Genomic DNA, 16,210 nt, shown 5'->3' with positions numbered 1-16,210 from the left:
CATGGCTGATCATCTAAAATCAGTACTCCGTTCCTGCTTTTTTCCCCATATCTTGGTGCCATTTACAAAAAGAAAGTCCAAAGTCCGATGCACATGCTGGATGTACTGGAGCATCTCCCAATGCAGATAAGCACAGGCTGCTGCAGGGTCTCCTCATCACCCTTGACCGGCTTGGCCTACAAACCAACATTCCTCTCCTCACCCGACTGTCCTTGTATCCTGGGAGCACCTCCTGCAAGCTGACCATGAAGACACTGGAGACAATACCCCCGGTTCCTCTCCTCCTGGCCCTCTCCTCGTGCCCGTCGTCATCAGCAGCTGCCTCCTTCTCCTCCACGACTCTCTGAACTTTGGGCTGAGCTTGGGAGCTTCCTCCTGCAGGCAGTGGCCTGCCAGGTCTTTCTTTGCGGCGGCAAACCAGGACTGCTGTCGCGCATGGCCATGGGGGCTGAGCGTAGGGGCAGGGAGACAGCATCAGCCAACTATTCATTACTACCATCAGAAAGAAGGTACAGGAGCCTGAAAACCGTGATCAAAAAGTTCAAGAATAGGTTCTTCCCAGAAACCATTAGGCTGTTGATCACTGCACAATGCTGACCACTGCCTCATCTTCCATGGCCTTTGTTTTATGGTTGCACTGCAGACTTTTGCACTATAATGGTTAACTATAATTACTGATTATTAATTTATTGTAATATTGATTATTGTTTATTTCTTTATGTTATATTAATGGGCCCGTTAAGCTGCAGCAAGTATGTTTCATTGTTCTGTTACCGGCACATGTACATTAAATATTCTTGATTCTTAAAACTAACTTATTTTCTAATTTTCCCTCGGTTTCAACGCGAAACCAACATTCTGATTTTGTCATTCCCTCAATGCTGCCTGACATTCTGAGCATTTCCAACACCTTCTGTTATTATTTCTAATTTCAATCGCCTGCAGTTTTTTTTATTTGCAAGGGTAACTGGTTGCTTGCTTGCATGGGTCCAATATCAATAAACAATACGTTTCTACTAAAAATTTACACATATAGGCTTCAGGAAAACAAATTTCTTAAGAGCATGTTTTTTGGGAATACAATTTATTTATAATTACAAATTCAGCGTCAGGTAACTACATAACTTTTGTGGAACTAACAGCTGAAAAAATGCAAAGAATTAAATGTCCCATTAAATATCTTGGAATCGTACACGGGATGATTATTTCTCTTTTGAAACACACTCTTATTTAACTTAACACAGTTATGATTCTTACCTTCCTTGTTAGTAAGCTTTTGCGTCTCATGCCAAAGGATTCCAGTTGCAAGCGTCCTCTTAACGCCAGTTCAATCAGCATGCATCCGCGCAATCCAGAGGAGATGCAGTCATTCCAAAATGATGTGTAACCCTGCAAAAGAAATACTTACATTTATACAAGACTTACAGTAAATATTTCTTCAGTAAATATTAATTGATAGATAAATATTGGCTAGAATTACAAGGTCTCCGGCACTGCATTCGCTGGAAGGCAGCAACTCTACTTTTGCGCCACCGTGCCTCCCTGATCTTGTGGAGTTTCTGGTCGTGTCAAGGGTAGGTGTTTGCATTCTCTTGTTTGGGAGGATTGTTATTGTGCGGCACTTTTGTGGAATAATATTCCTTGCCTAATGCCTAAATACCAAAGATAATAGAACAGTGCAAGATAGACCACTCGACCCTAAAAACCGTAGTATGTCATGGCACCATTTTAGTAGGCAGAAACTTGCAGAAACATCAAATAAGAAAAATAACAAAAATCTGTGAATTGATAGATGAGATATATTCTGCATTTTAATGGTATCATCACATATACTGTTCCCCCAAAACACTGATTACACTGCGAGAAGCACAACAGACAGAGGGTTTTGCCTACTAAAATGGTAGCTAATGTTATCCCACTTTTCAAGAAAGGAGGGAGAGAGAAAACGGGAAATTATAGACCAGTTAGTCTGACATCAGTGGTGGGGAAGATGCTGGAGTCAATTATAAAAGACGAAATTGCGGAGCATTTGGATAGCAGTAACAGGATCGTTCCGAGTCAGCATGGATTTACGAAGGGGAAATCATGCTTGACTAATCTACTGGAATTTTTTGAGGATGTAACTAGGAAAATTGGCAGGGGAGGGCCGGTGGATGTGGTGTACCTCGACTTTCAGAAAGCCTTCGACATGGTTTCACATAGGAGATTGGTGGGCAAAATTAGAGCACATGGTATTGGAGGTAGGGTACTGACATGGATAGAAAGTTGGTTGACAGACAGAAAGCAAAGAGTGGGAATAAATGGGTCCCTTTCAGAATGGCAGGCAGTGACTAGTGGGGTACTGCAAGGCTCGGTGTTGGGACCGCAGCTATTTACAATATACATCAATGACTTGGATGAAGGGATTAAAAGTACCATTAGCAAATTTGCAGATGATACAAAGCTGGGTGGCAGTGTGAACTGTGAGGAAGATGCTATGAGGTTGCAGGGTGACTTGGACAGGTTGTGTGAGTGGGCGGATGCTTGGCAGATGCAGTTTAATGTGGATAAGTGTGAGGTTATCCACTTTGGTGGTAAGAATAGGAAGGCAGATTATTATCTGAATGGTGTCAAGTTAGGAAATGGGGACGTACAACGTGATCTGGGTGTCCTAGTGCATCATTCACTGAAAGGAAGCATGCAGGTACAGCAGGCAGTGAAGAAAGCCAATGGAATGTTGGCCTTCATAACAAGAGGAGTTGAGTATAGGAGCAAAGAGGTCCTTCTGCAGTTGTACAGGGCCCTAGTGAGACCGCACCTGGAGTACTGTGTGCAGTTTTGGTCTCCAAATTTGAGGAAGGATATTCTTGCTATTGAGGGCGTGCAGCATAGGTTTACTAGGTTAATTCCCGGAATGGCAGGACTGTCATATGTTGAAAGACTGGAGCGACTAGGCTTGTATACACTGGAATTTAGAAGGATGAGAGGGGATCTTATCGAAACGTATAAGATTATTAAGGGGTTGGACACATTAGAGGCAGGAAACATGTTCACAATGTTGGGGGAGTCCAGAACCAGGGGCCACGGTTTAAGAATAAGGGGTAGGCCATTTAGAACAGAGATGAGGAAAAACTTTTTCAGTCAGAGAGTTGTGAATCTGTGGAATTCTCTGCCTCAGAGGGCAGTGGAGGCCAATTCTCTGAATACATTCAGGAGAGAGCTAGATAGAGCTCTTAAGGATAGCGGAGTCAGGGGGTATGGGGAGAAAGCAGGAACGGGGTACTGATTGAGAATGATCAGCCATGATCACATTGAATGGCGGTGCTGGCTCGAAGGGCCGAATGGCCTACTCCTGCACCTATTGTCTATTGTCTATTGTTTGCGTACTACACCAGTATAGGTGATTTTGATGGAGTGGTCTATCTTGCTCTGCTCTATTATCTTTGCTAAATACGATCGAGGTCTTGCCTAAGTCTGAAGAAGGGTCTCGACCCGAAACGTCACCCATTCCTTCTCTCCCGAGATGCTGCCTGACCTGCTGAGTTACTCCAGCATTTTGTGAATAAATCGATTTGTACCAGCATCTGCAGTTATTTTCTTATACTATCGAGGTCTTACTGTATGCAGGTCTAGGCTACTTCATTTGCTGAGAAGTTGGGGCGGCATGGTGGCACAGCTGTAGAGTTGCTGCCTTACAGCGCCAGAGACCCGGCATCGATCCTGACTAAGGGTGCTGTCTGTACGGAGTTTGTACGTTCTCCCCGTGACCTGCATGGGTTATCTCTGAGATCTTCGGTTTCCTCCCACACTCCAAAGACATACAGGTTTGTAGGTTAATTGGCTTGGTGTATGTGTAATCCATACACATGTATATTGTATATGTACATATATATACATGTGTATGTACATGTACATGTATATTGGTGTATGTATCCAGAGTGTGTAGGAGAGTGTTAATGTGTGGGGATCGCTGGTCGGCGTGGAATCGGTGGGCCAAAGGGCCTGTTTCCGCACTGTATCTCTAAACTAAACTATAAACTAAATAGAATTGCGAGTCCGAAGAAGGTCCCAACTCACGTTCCACAGATGCTGCCTGAGTTCCTCCAGTACTTTATATTGTTTGCTCAAGATTTCAACATCTGCAGTTTCTTCTGTCTCGGTTATTTGTTTATTGATTTATAACAAATGATGCCAAATGTAATTAAAACCAATATAGCAGGAAGATTGAAACACTTTTGTTTGGGACTGCAGTACTACAAATAATCAAACGGAAACCTCTGATAGACAATAGGTGCAGGGGGAGGCCATCGGCCCTTTGAGCCAGCACCGCCATTCAATGTGATCATGGCTGATCCTTCTCATTCAGTACCCCGTTCCTGCCTTCTCCCCATACCCCCTGACTCCGCTATCCTTAAGAGCTCTATCTAGCTCTCTCTTGAATGCATTCAGAGAATTGGCCTCCAATGCCTTCTGAGGCAGAGAATTCCACACACAACTCTCTGACTGAAAAAGTTTTTCCTCATCTCAGTTCTAAATGGACTACCCCTTATTCGTAAACTGTGGCCCCTTGTTCTGGACTCCTCCAACATTGGGAACATGTTTCCTGCCTCTAACGTGTCCAACCCCTTAATAATCTTATATGTTTCGATAAGATCCCCTCTCATCCTTCTAAATTACAAGCCTAGTCGCTCCAGTCTTTCAACATATGACAGTCCCGCCATTTCGGGAATTAACCTAGTAAACCTACCCTCACGCCCTCAATAGCAAGATTTTTCCAACTCCTGGTAAATGAGGCCTGAAACAAAATGGTAGTTGGATGCAAATGAATTATGTCCTTTTTTACATCATCATTCAACACATCATATCTGTATATTCCCAAAATAGTTACTTTTCCACCTACTATGCAGAACTGTTTATTGTAGAATGTAATCTCATAACCAATTTGAAGTGTTAATAATGTAGGATACACAACAGCTACTTTTCACACAGGGTGTATATAAACAATGCTTCCCTGCCCTTCTTCCAATAGTGCCATGGGCAGAAGCCCTCTCGTTTGAAAGAGGACAATCTGACAGTGTATCATTCTTCAATACTACAACAGAGTGTTAGGCCAGATTTCCTTGCGCATAACTTGAACGCACAATATTCTACCTCAGTACACAAGAGAAACATAGAAAATAGGTGCAAGAGGAAGCCATTTGGCCCTCCAAAGAACTACAACAGAGTCATGGCCAATACTGAGAGAAAATGGATGCATCTTCAAAATCCTAACTAATCAATTTAGGCTTGTGAATCTGGAAGAAAGATGAAAAAAAGTTGAAGTTGTTGTCAAATTTGTGATTTTGCATTGACTGCACACCTATGGAAGATGAGGGTACCACTGACCACATCTTTTAGATTTCCATGTTAACAATGCACATACAAATGCCTGTCAGTTCCACAGAGGTTGAGGGGAGACTTGTTAGAAGTATATAAAAATATGAGAGGCATAGATACGGTAGACAGTCAAAATTATTTTGCCAGGGTAACAATGTCCAGTGCTAGAGAGCATAAGGTGAGAGAGGGAAAGTTTAGTGGAGATGTGCAGGGCAAGATTTTTTTACACAGAGAGGCCTGGAACACATTGCCAGAGGTGGTGGTGAAGACAGATACGATAGTGGTGTTTAAGAGGTGTTTAGATAGACACATGGAAGCGCAGGGAATAGAGGGATGGATCGTACAGGCAGATGAGATCAATTTAACTTGGAATCATGTTCAGCACAGTTTATGTTCAGGAGGCGGGTCCTTTGGAGTGCAGGGGGCACTCCTAAGGACCTTCTACAACACTGTGGTGGCATCAGCCATTTTCTATGGAGTGGTCTGCTGGAGCAGCAGCATCTCAGCAGCGAAGGGAAAGAGACTTGACAAGCTGATCAGGAAGGCCAGCTCTGTCCTGGGTTGCCCCCTCGACTCAGTGCAGGCAGTGGGAGAGAGGAGGATGATGGCAACGCTAACATCACTGCTGGACAACGACTCCCACCCCATGCAGGACACTGTCACTGCACTGAGTAGCTCCTTCAGTGACAGACTCCTTCACCCCGTGTGTGAAGGAGAGATTTCGGAGGTCCTTCCTTCCCGCTGCTGTGAGATTGCACAACTAGCGCTACTCCCAGCAGACCAGTCAACAGACCACTCAACAGTAACAGTAAAGGAAAAACACAGTAAATTATGACAATTATCCTTATCTTATTTTTATTTATAATGAACGTCTCTTGCTATCCACTTTGCTGCTGTAACACTGCAAATTTCCCCGGTGTGGGACAAATAAAGGAATATATTATATTATTATTATTATTATATTATAAGGGGCCGTTCCTGTGCTGTACTGTTCTATGTTGTATGTTCTAAAATAGGTTGTGGCTAAGTGGAGGTTCCCTCAGTCCTTCAGTATCCACACCTAATGCTATAAAAAAAACCCCAAAGGATCTAAATACAGCTCTTCTTCAATTATCCTCACAACGATTATAAAAGAGTAATAACCACAGGACATTCAATAAGGTTTGACAAAAGCAGGTTTCAGAAGTACTAAATTGTAGTTTGTCATTCTTCATCCATACTTACTTTACACTGGAAAAGGAGCTATTTGGTTAATGGATTGTTGAGAATTCTTTCAGCATGTTAATAGCCTCTGTGCCAGGGATGTTGGCCTGAAGAATATTTGGATGAAAGCCTGGATAGAGTGAATGTGGAGAGGATATTTCCACTAGTGGGAGAGTCTAGAACCAGAGGTCATAGCCTCAGAATTAAAGGACATTCCTTTAGGAAGGAGATGAGGAGGAATTTCTTTAGTCAGAGGATGGTGAATCTGTGGAATTCATTGCCGCAGAAGGCTGTGGAGGCCAATTCAATGGATATTTCAAAGGCAGAGCTGGATAGATTCTTGATTAGTATGGGTGTCAGTGACTATGGGGAGAAGGCAGGAGAATGGAGTTAGGAGAAAGAGATTTAATGCAATTGGCTCGCTCCATCTTGGATTCCATGTTATTGAATCTGGTCAAAAGCCTTGCTGAAGTCCATATAAATAACATCTTCTGCCCTTTAAGTAATCTTTAAGGAAAATGCCCAAGCTCGATGGGAGAATGTGAGGGGGAGGAGACTCCAGGCATATTTATGTGATTATTTTTACACAGTTTGTGACCTCTATTTAGTTAGTATTTCACAAAAAACTTTACAGATGATGCTTGGAATGCCATGTTTTTTCCTCTCACCCTCTCCCTGCTCATCACCCATTTCCCCTTTATCCCCCTTCGTTCCCAGTCCCCTTCCACACATATTCCTTCCTCTGGCTTTACATTTCACTCCTTTTCTTTCTTTAGCTGACACCCTTTTGTCTTCTTTTCATCTCTAGCCTTTGTTACTTACTTCATCCATCTGCCAATCTCAGCCCCCCCCCCCCCCCTCACCTGTATCCACTTATCATGGGCCACCCCTACCTCTCTTTTCCAACTTTCTCCTCCTGCTACTCCAATCAATCTGAAGAAGGTTCCCAAACCCAAATGTCATCTGTACATTCCTTCTACAGTTGTTGCCTGACCTGCAAAGTTCCTCCAGCACTTTATTTTTTGTATTCATGAAATAGGTATGGATACATAAATACATAGACAAAAGGTGCAGGAGTAGGCTATTCAATGTGATCAATGGCTGATCATCCACAATCAGTACCCCATTCCTGCCTTCTCCCCATACCCCTTGATTCCGCTAGCCCTAAGAGCTCTATTTTGAATGCATCCAGTGAATCGGCCTCCACTGCCTACTGAGGCAGAGAATTCCACAAATTCACAACTGTGTGAAAATGTTTTTCCTCATCTCAGTTCTAAATGGCCTACCCCTTATTAACCAGCCTGATTCTGGATTTTCGATCACCCTGCTAATTCTATTGACTGATAATAATCAAGCTCTCCAAAGGCTTTGTTGCGCCTATCAATTTTTCTAGCAAAAACTGACAGCTTGTTACAAAGCTACTATTAGATCGCAATTTGGATGCAGTAGGCATAAGTCAACCACAGTTTTTTCCAGTTCAAAGAAGAAAAAATCATTGAGGATAAGATGATAATCATTCTCAGCTGAAATATTTTGTGTACTGGAAAAAATGTTAATATTATCAAAGCAAATATTTGATTAATGAGCATTATAGTCAGGCTACAGAGGTTGCTTGCCAATTTTGAAACAGCATACCTTGAGAAGAAGTGAATGCCAAAAAAAATGTCTATCGATGATCCAAAATGGAGAGAGCTTAGAAACTGTTGTACTCCAACTATTTCAATGATTTGTGAAATTCAACTTTCAGAATCAGTGTCCAAATTTCAGCTAATTGAAAACCGTTTTTGAACATTCTCTCTTTGTAAAAGCATTTTCACTGTGAGGTTCAACATAATTTTTCTTTCATTCACCATGTTAGAGCTAATGTATATTCATGCACATTATTTCTTGTGGCAACATTATTAAAGCCACCCAATATTACCCATCCCTAACTACTCACATGAAAATGGTGAACAACATCCTTCAATTGCTACAGTCTGTGTGAAGTGTTAACTCAAGAATTACACCCAGCATCAAGGACCCAAGATTCTGTTTTCATGAAATTACTTAGCCTAAACCCTATGCAATATAAAGGCATTTTAAAACTATCAGTAGCTAAATTGAAAAATGTGGACAAAATGGAGACTTCAACGACATTAATGAATGGAAAATGAGTTGGCTGTAAATGCTTGCTGGGTAAGGTTCCCATACCCCCTCATTTTGAAATACTTTTGAAACAATTAAATGTGCAAATTTGCCTTCTTCCTATACTAACCTGCCCAGCCTGCACTGTGCCATGAAGTAAATTCCATTATATATTAATGAATACAATTTAAAATCTCACAACTACAGTTGGCATTTAATGACTGACTGTCTTTTATGGCGTAACTCACAAAGTTGACAAACTGCCTTTCCTGAAGTGCTCAGAATACAATGTTACAGAACAAATATGTTAGCTGTTGTGTCTTATAAGGCTAGGTTATCGTGTATAAAGAACTATTTGTAAAAGCTAAGTTCTTTCTTTCAATGACTTAAACCTGGATGAAACAGTAGTATTATTCATATGTTTAATTAAAATTTACTTCCAAGATCTACCATGATTTACCTAGATACAAGATACCCCAAGAAGACAACAGTAAGAAATATAATATGCTGAAGGACTTGCATTATTGAAAGGAAGAAAGCTAAAAGATGGAAAACAGTAGAATCGCTTGATAATATATTTCAGTTTAGATCTGATGAAGGATCAATGCCAGAAGACTGAAGGATTGCTGTTTAAAGCTGGTTAGTTTGATTTGGTTATTGTCACGTGTACAGAGATATGGTGAAATGCTTGTTCTGCATGCTTTACAATGAACACATACTATACACGAATACAATCGATCATTTTCTGGAGCAGCACGCAGTGTTACAAATTCTGGCGCCATCTTGCAGCTTTCAATTCTCTGAAAAGTTTGATCATGGCCAAAGGAGTTATGTAATTTCTTATCTCATTTAAGGCCTAGCGTCCTGGCAACACTGGATCAATAAAGTAGCAGTCGGCTTGGACCAGCATGATGCTGTAGGCTTCTTCCAGCGCTGCTTAGTGCAGCTGAAGCAAGTTGCACTCGATCCGTTCACTCATCTGTCTGCTGTAGGGCTCCTGCAGCCACTTCAGCCAACACCATAACCACCACAAACTCACCTTCCATTGCCTCCAGTAGCCACCCCTCCACTTTCGTGCATCGAGGTTGCTATGTCCCACTTCACAAGCGGATCATAGAACTTTAGGACACTTTCTACGGTCACAGAAAATGAGATGAGTGGGTAATTATGGGTGTTAAAAATCAGCCTACCCTTTTGTGGACAAGTTAGAATATTTCTGTTCCATGCCTGACGAAGGTCCGTCCCTTTTCTGCTGCACTGATGACCATATCAACCAATGCACCAGACATGTTCACTGTACACTCCTTTTCACATGGTCCATTTCCAATCTTTTCATTTCCTGGAGTCATCCATTTTGGAGAAAAGAAAAGGTAATCTGATATCCCTCCATGGATCTGTAACATTGTCTTGGTTTCTCCCTCTACAGATGCTGCCTGAATTGGTGAATTTTTTCATTGTTGACTATTTATTTTTAGATTTTCAACATCCATAGTATTTTGCTTTTGTAACATCACTTGCCGTTAACACAATTGCAAATGGCTCAGTAACTTCTGACAACAGCCACTTTATTATGCGTTCACAAAAACAACACCTTGATGTCTGACTTACTATTCAAATACATCAAGCAGAAAGAAGATCCTGTTCTTGTTTAGTAGATGAGATTTACATTCGTCAGCAGGTCAAGTATTTCAAATCTAAATATCTTCTTAACCCACTGATGTTAATCATTGTCAGCCAAGTTCACTAAGCACCCTTGTTGAGTGAAAAAGTCAGCTTGGCCATATTTGTTTCGAGCCACGTGAGATGGGGAAAATATTACATGAATACTTTCCATCGGATTTTACGGAGAAGATCATGGAAGTTAAGGAATTGAGGCATGTGGGTTGTGATGTGTTAGATCAGATACAAATGATCAAAAAGGAGGTAGTGGCAGTTTAAAGCTCATTAAGGTGGATAAATTCTCAGGTCTGACCAAGTACTTTCTTGGCTTTAGAAAGCTGGGGAGGAAATTGCAGAGATATTTGCATCATCTTTAGCCACAAGTAAAGTTCCAGAAGACTGGAGGGAGGCTATGTTGTATCGTTATTTAGGATGGGCACCGAGGACAAGCCTGAGAACTATGGGCAGGTGATGTCAGTGGTGAAAGATGTTAATGGGGATAGTTAGTAAGTGAATTTGCAGATGACACAAAATTGGTTGGATTTTGGACATATTGTGAAGGATATCCGAGTTTACAACAGGATCTAGCTGAGTTGGGAAGGTGGGAAAGGAATGGAAAATGGAATTCAACTCTGACAAGTGTGAGGTGGCGTACTTTGGTGTTTCAAACCAAGCAAGTACTGTACCATTACCACATTAAACAATAAAGACCCGGAGAGTGTTGGTAAAGACACAGAGAGTATAGATGCATAGTCCCCCAAAAGTAGTGAGCCAAGTGAACTATGTGCTGAAGAAAACCTTTGGCATGCTTGCCTTCATTGGGAAAGATATTGAGTACAAAAGGTGGGATGTCATGATGCAACTGTACAAGTTGTTGGTAGGACCACATGTGGAGCACAGTGTGCAGTCCTGGTTGCCCAACTATTGGAAGGATGTCATTAAGTTGAAAATAAATAGAGATTCACCAGAATGTTAACTGGGCATGAGGGCTTGAGTTATAGGGAGAGGTTGGACAGACTGAGACATTTTTTTCTTTTGTACATAGGAGGCTGATGCGACCTCATTGAGGTGTGCAAGTGAACACTCAATGTATTTTTTTTCAGGATTGAGGATTCTAAAACTAGAGAGCATAGACTTAAATTGAGTCAAGTGAACAGTGTGCTGAAGAAAATCTTTGGCATGCTTGCCTTCATTTGGGAAAGATGTTGAGTGCAAAAGATGGGATATCATGATGCAACTGTACAAGTCATTGGTGGGACCACATGTGGAGCATAGTGTGCAGTCCTGGTTGCCCAACTATAGGACGGATGCCTTTAAATTGGAAATAAATAGAGGGTTTAGAGGCCTATGGGCCAAAAGCAGGAAATGGGACTAGCTTCGTATGCCAAGGATAGACACAAAATGCTGGAGTAACTCAGCAAGCCAGGCAGCATTAATGGAGAGAAGGAATTGGTGACATTTCAGGTTGAGACCCTTCTTCAAACTGAGTATGCCAACTAGTATGCCAGACCTAATATGCCAACTTGGTCAGCATGGAAAGGTGGACCAAAGATCTTGTTTCCGTACTACAAAGGTCTATGACTCCATGACAAGTACAAACACTTTCCCTATTCAGTCCTTCCATAATCTTTCAAAGCACCATTAGTTCCATCAAAGAACCACAGCCTATTCCATCTTTCCTGACAGGTATAATTTCTCAATTTTTAAAAAATTATTCCCATTTCAATTGTGATCTTATAAATGTTGAATACTAGGTCCAAAATGAAAGAAAAGGGTGGGAAAGGAAGGGAGGAGGGGGGTAGGAGGGAGGAGGAGGTGGGGGGGGGGAGGGAGAGAGGGAGAGGGGGAAGGGAGCAGGGAGGGAGGGAGCAGGGAGAGGCGAAGGGGGGAGAGGGGAAGGGGGGAGAGGGGAAGGGGAGAGGGGAAGGGGGAGAGGGGAAGGGGGAGAGGGGAATGGGGAGAGGGGAAGGGGAGGGGGGAAGGGGGAGAGGGGAAGGGAAGGGGGAGAGGGGAAGGGGGAGAGGGGAAAGGGGAGAGGGGAAGGGGGGAGAGGGGAAGGGGGAGAGGGGAAGGGGGAGAGGGGAATGGGGAGAGGGGAAGGGGAGGGGGGAAGGGGAGGGGGGAAGGGGGAGAGGGGAAGAGGGGAAGAGGGAGAGGGGAAGGGGGAGAGGGGAAGGGGGGAGAGGGGAAGGGGGAGAGGGGAAGGGGGAGAGGGGAGAGGGGAAGGGGGAGAGGAGAAGGGGGGAGAGGGGAAGGGGAGAGGGGAAGGGGGAGAGGGGAAGGGGGGAGAGGGGAAGGGGGAGAGGGGAAGGGGGGAGGAGGGAAGGGGGAGGAGAGGGGAAGGGGAGAGGGAGGGGGAGAGGGGAAGGGGGAGAGGGGAAGGGGGAGAGGGAAGGGGGAGAGGGGAAGGGGAGAGGGGAAGGGGGGAGAGGGAAGCTGAGTGGGGTCCTGTGGCTCGGGTGCGAGGGGCCAGGGGGCGCGGGGACCTTGTTTCTCGTGTTCCGGGGGTTCTCTTGTTCGTTCCTTGTGTTTCCGGTTTGCTGTTGTTTTCTTGGGTCTTCTTGTTTCTCTTTTCTTGTTTCTGTGTGTCTGTGTGTCCTTTTCTCTGTGTGTTCGTCTTTCTTGTTCCTTTGTTCTTTTCTTTTCCTTTTCTTTCTTTTCCTTGTTCCGTGGTGTGTTCCTTTTCGCTGGGCCTGTTGTTCCCTATGGTCTCGTGTTCCCTGTTGTCGTCTTTGACCGTGTTCTCTGCAGGTCAGGGACTGCCGGAGAAGTTGGGCCCCACCGGGACCCATTGTGTCTATGTAACCCCTCACCCCATCCACACCTATTTGCATGAGGGCGGCACGGTGGCGCAGCGGTAGAGTTGCTGCTTTACAGCGAATGCAGCGCCGGAGACTCAGGTTCGATCCTGACTACGGGTGCTGCACTGTAAGGAGTTTGTATGTTCTCCCCGTGACCTGCGTGGGTTTTCTCCGAGATCTTTGGTTTCCTCCCACACTCCAAAGACGTACAGGTATGTAGGTTAATTGGCTGGGTAAATGTAAAAATTGTCCCTAGTGGGTGTAGGATAGTGTTAATGTGCGGGGATCGCTGGGCGGCACGGACTTGGTGGGCCGAAAAGGCCTGTTTCCGGCTGTATTTATATGATATGATATGATATGACATCACTCTCAAATTCAAGGAGTGGCTGACTTTTCCCACACAGCATATCTGCCAAATTGAAAACATTATTCAAAGGATTAATTGATAAATGTAAAATTGTTCCCGACAAATTATTTAAATAATTCAACAAGCATAATTCAGCAAAACACTCGACAAGGTTCTGCATGGTAGGCTACTCTGGAAGATTAGGTCGCATGGGATCCAAGGAGAGATAGCTGAATGGTTAGAAAATTGGCTTCATGGAAGGAAGCAGATGTTGGAAGTTGCTTCACGGCTGGAAGCCTGTGACGAGTGGTGTGCCTCAGGGTTCGGTGCAGGGTCCGTTACTGTTTGTCATCTATAATCAATAATTTGAATGAGAACATACACGGCAAGATTAGCAAGTTTGCAGATGACACAAAAGTGGGTGGCTTTGCATGGTGAACATGGTTGTGAAAAATTGCAGCAGGATCTTGATCAATTGGCCAGGTGGGCTGAGGAATGATTGATGGAATTTAATACAGAGAAGTGTGAGATGTTGCATTTTGGGAAGTCTAACATGGGCAGGACCAACACAGTGAATGATAGGGCTCTGGGTAGTGTCGTGGAGCAGAGGGATCTAGGTGAAGGTGGAGTCACAGGTTGATAGGGTGGTCAAAAAGGCTTTTGGCACATTGGTCATCATCAGCCAGATATTGAGTTTAGAAGTTGGGAGGTCATGTTTCAGTTGTATAAGATGTTAGTGACGCCACATTTAGAGTATTGTGTTCAGTTCCGTGTTATAGGAAAGTCTACAATCAATTCCTCCATCTTAAGAACATAAGAACATTGAGCTCCAGGTTGTTGTGATAACACCAGGACGCCAGCTGTGTCACTTCCCCTCTGTAGGCAGATTCCTCCCCATCCTGGATCAGTCCAATCAGGGTTGTGTCATCCGCAAACTTGAGGAGCTTGACAGAGGAGTCTGTGGAGGTGCAGTCGTTGGTGTAGAGAGGGTAAAGGAGAGGGGAGAGTACGCAGCCTTGCGGAGCTCCTATGCTGAGGGTTTGCGGGTCCGAGATGTGCTTTCCCAGGCTCACATGCTGCTTCCTGTCTGTCAGGCAGTTGATGATCCACTGTCAGAGGGGTTCAGGCACAGTCAACTGGGAGAGTTTGGAGTGTAGTAGCTGTGGTACAATGGTGTTAAAAGCAGAGCTAAAGTCCACAAACAAAATCCTTGCATAGGTCCCCTGGCAGTCTCGGTGCTGGAGGATGAGGTGCAGGCCTTCCTTGACTGCGTCATCCACTGATCTATTGGCCCGGCCTGCAAACTGCAGGAGATCCAGCAGGGGGTTTGTGATATTTTTCAGCTGGGCCAGCACAAGTCTTCATAGTTACAGAGGTCAGTGCGACAGGCCTATAGTCATTAAGACCAGTAATCCATGGCTTTTTGGGTACGGGAACAATAGTGGAGACTCTGAAGCAGGCAGGGCCAGTGCAGGTTTGCAGAGACCGATTGAAAATGTCTGTGTAGACTGGTGCCAGTTGTTCGGCACAGAGCTTGAGGATAGAGGGGGAAACATTGTCCGTTCTGGAGATTTCCGGCTTTTCTGTCTCCTGAATAGCTTTTCCACCTCCTCATCTTCTATATCTATGTAATCTTTAGTGCAATTAACTATGTTAATAATCAAGCCATTTATACAGTGGCTCCAAGAGCAAGTCATAGTTAGGTATTTTGAAGGAAATTACGTATTACCCAAAGCCTTTTCACCACATCATACATCCGAAGTATGTTGGCAAAACCTCCATTTGGCTTGATGATTGTAACTCCAACAATATCCAAAAGGTAAACACTATCAAATGTACCAGAAAATAGCAGATAACTGCAGGATTTACAGGTTTGTCAGTGTAAGGGATTTGAACTTTCCCAATACAGACAGGGATTGCTATAATGCCAAGGGCTTTGATGGAGTGGAATTTATCAAATGTATTCAGGAAAGTTTCCTCAGGTAACATGTAGCGTGCTCTACAAGAGAGCACAAAGCTTGACCTACTCTTAGGGAACTGGGCAGAGTAAGTGACTGAAGTGTCAATGGGAAAGCGTTTTGGGGACCAGCAACTATGGTTCGATTAGCTTTAAAATAGTTAGAGATACGAAAATGGCTTGTCCTCAAGTTAAAGTTCGAAACTACAGCAAGGCAAACTTTGATCGTATTAGACAGGAACTTGAAAACTTAATTGGAGTAAATTGTTTGTTGGCAAAAGGACGACAGGGAACTGGGTGTATCCCTGGAAGAATAGAGGGAATTGAGGAGAAGGAAATCAGAACAAAAACTTGGCATGAGAATGCTCTGGCAGATAAGTTTAAGTAGAATAAAAAAAGAGATTTTATGTATATTAAGAGAAAAAGGATAACCAGAGGGAGAATAGATCCCCTTAGAAACCATGATCATCTACGTGTGGACATGCCGAATGAGGTCCCCACTCAACCTTCTAAACTCTAGCGAGTATAGGCCCAGTGCTGTCAAACGCTCATCATATGCCAACCCACTCATTCCTGGAATCATTCTTGTAAGCATCCAGAGAATTGGCCTCCACTGCCTTCCGAGGCAGAGAATTCCACAGATTCACAACTCTTTGGGTGAAAAAGTTGTTCCTCATCTCCGTTCTAAATGGCCTACTCCTTATTCTTAAACTGTGGCCCCTGGTTCTGGACTCCCCCAACATGGGGAACATGTTTCCTGCCTCG

At 43.8% G+C, this 16,210-nt stretch overlaps 1 protein-coding gene across 1 annotated transcript in view; it reads right to left on the bottom strand.

Moving 5' to 3' along the window:
- Window positions 1-16,210, bottom strand: part of LOC144590419 (Golgi phosphoprotein 3) — a 51,198-nt gene that overhangs the window by 22,874 nt on the left and 12,114 nt on the right. Inside the window, exon 2 of the mRNA XM_078395058.1 lies at window positions 1,258-1,389. Coding sequence (XP_078251184.1) covers window positions 1,258-1,389 — 132 coding nt within the window. The remainder of the gene's footprint in view (window positions 1-1,257; window positions 1,390-16,210) is intronic.

The sequence above is a fragment of the Rhinoraja longicauda genome, chromosome 1 (genome assembly GCF_053455715.1).
Source record: "Rhinoraja longicauda isolate Sanriku21f chromosome 1, sRhiLon1.1, whole genome shotgun sequence".
Lineage (NCBI taxonomy): Eukaryota > Metazoa > Chordata > Chondrichthyes > Rajiformes > Arhynchobatidae > Rhinoraja > Rhinoraja longicauda.
The sequence above is the reverse complement of the archived record's forward strand: the minus strand, read 5'-3'. Positions and strand labels throughout refer to the sequence as shown.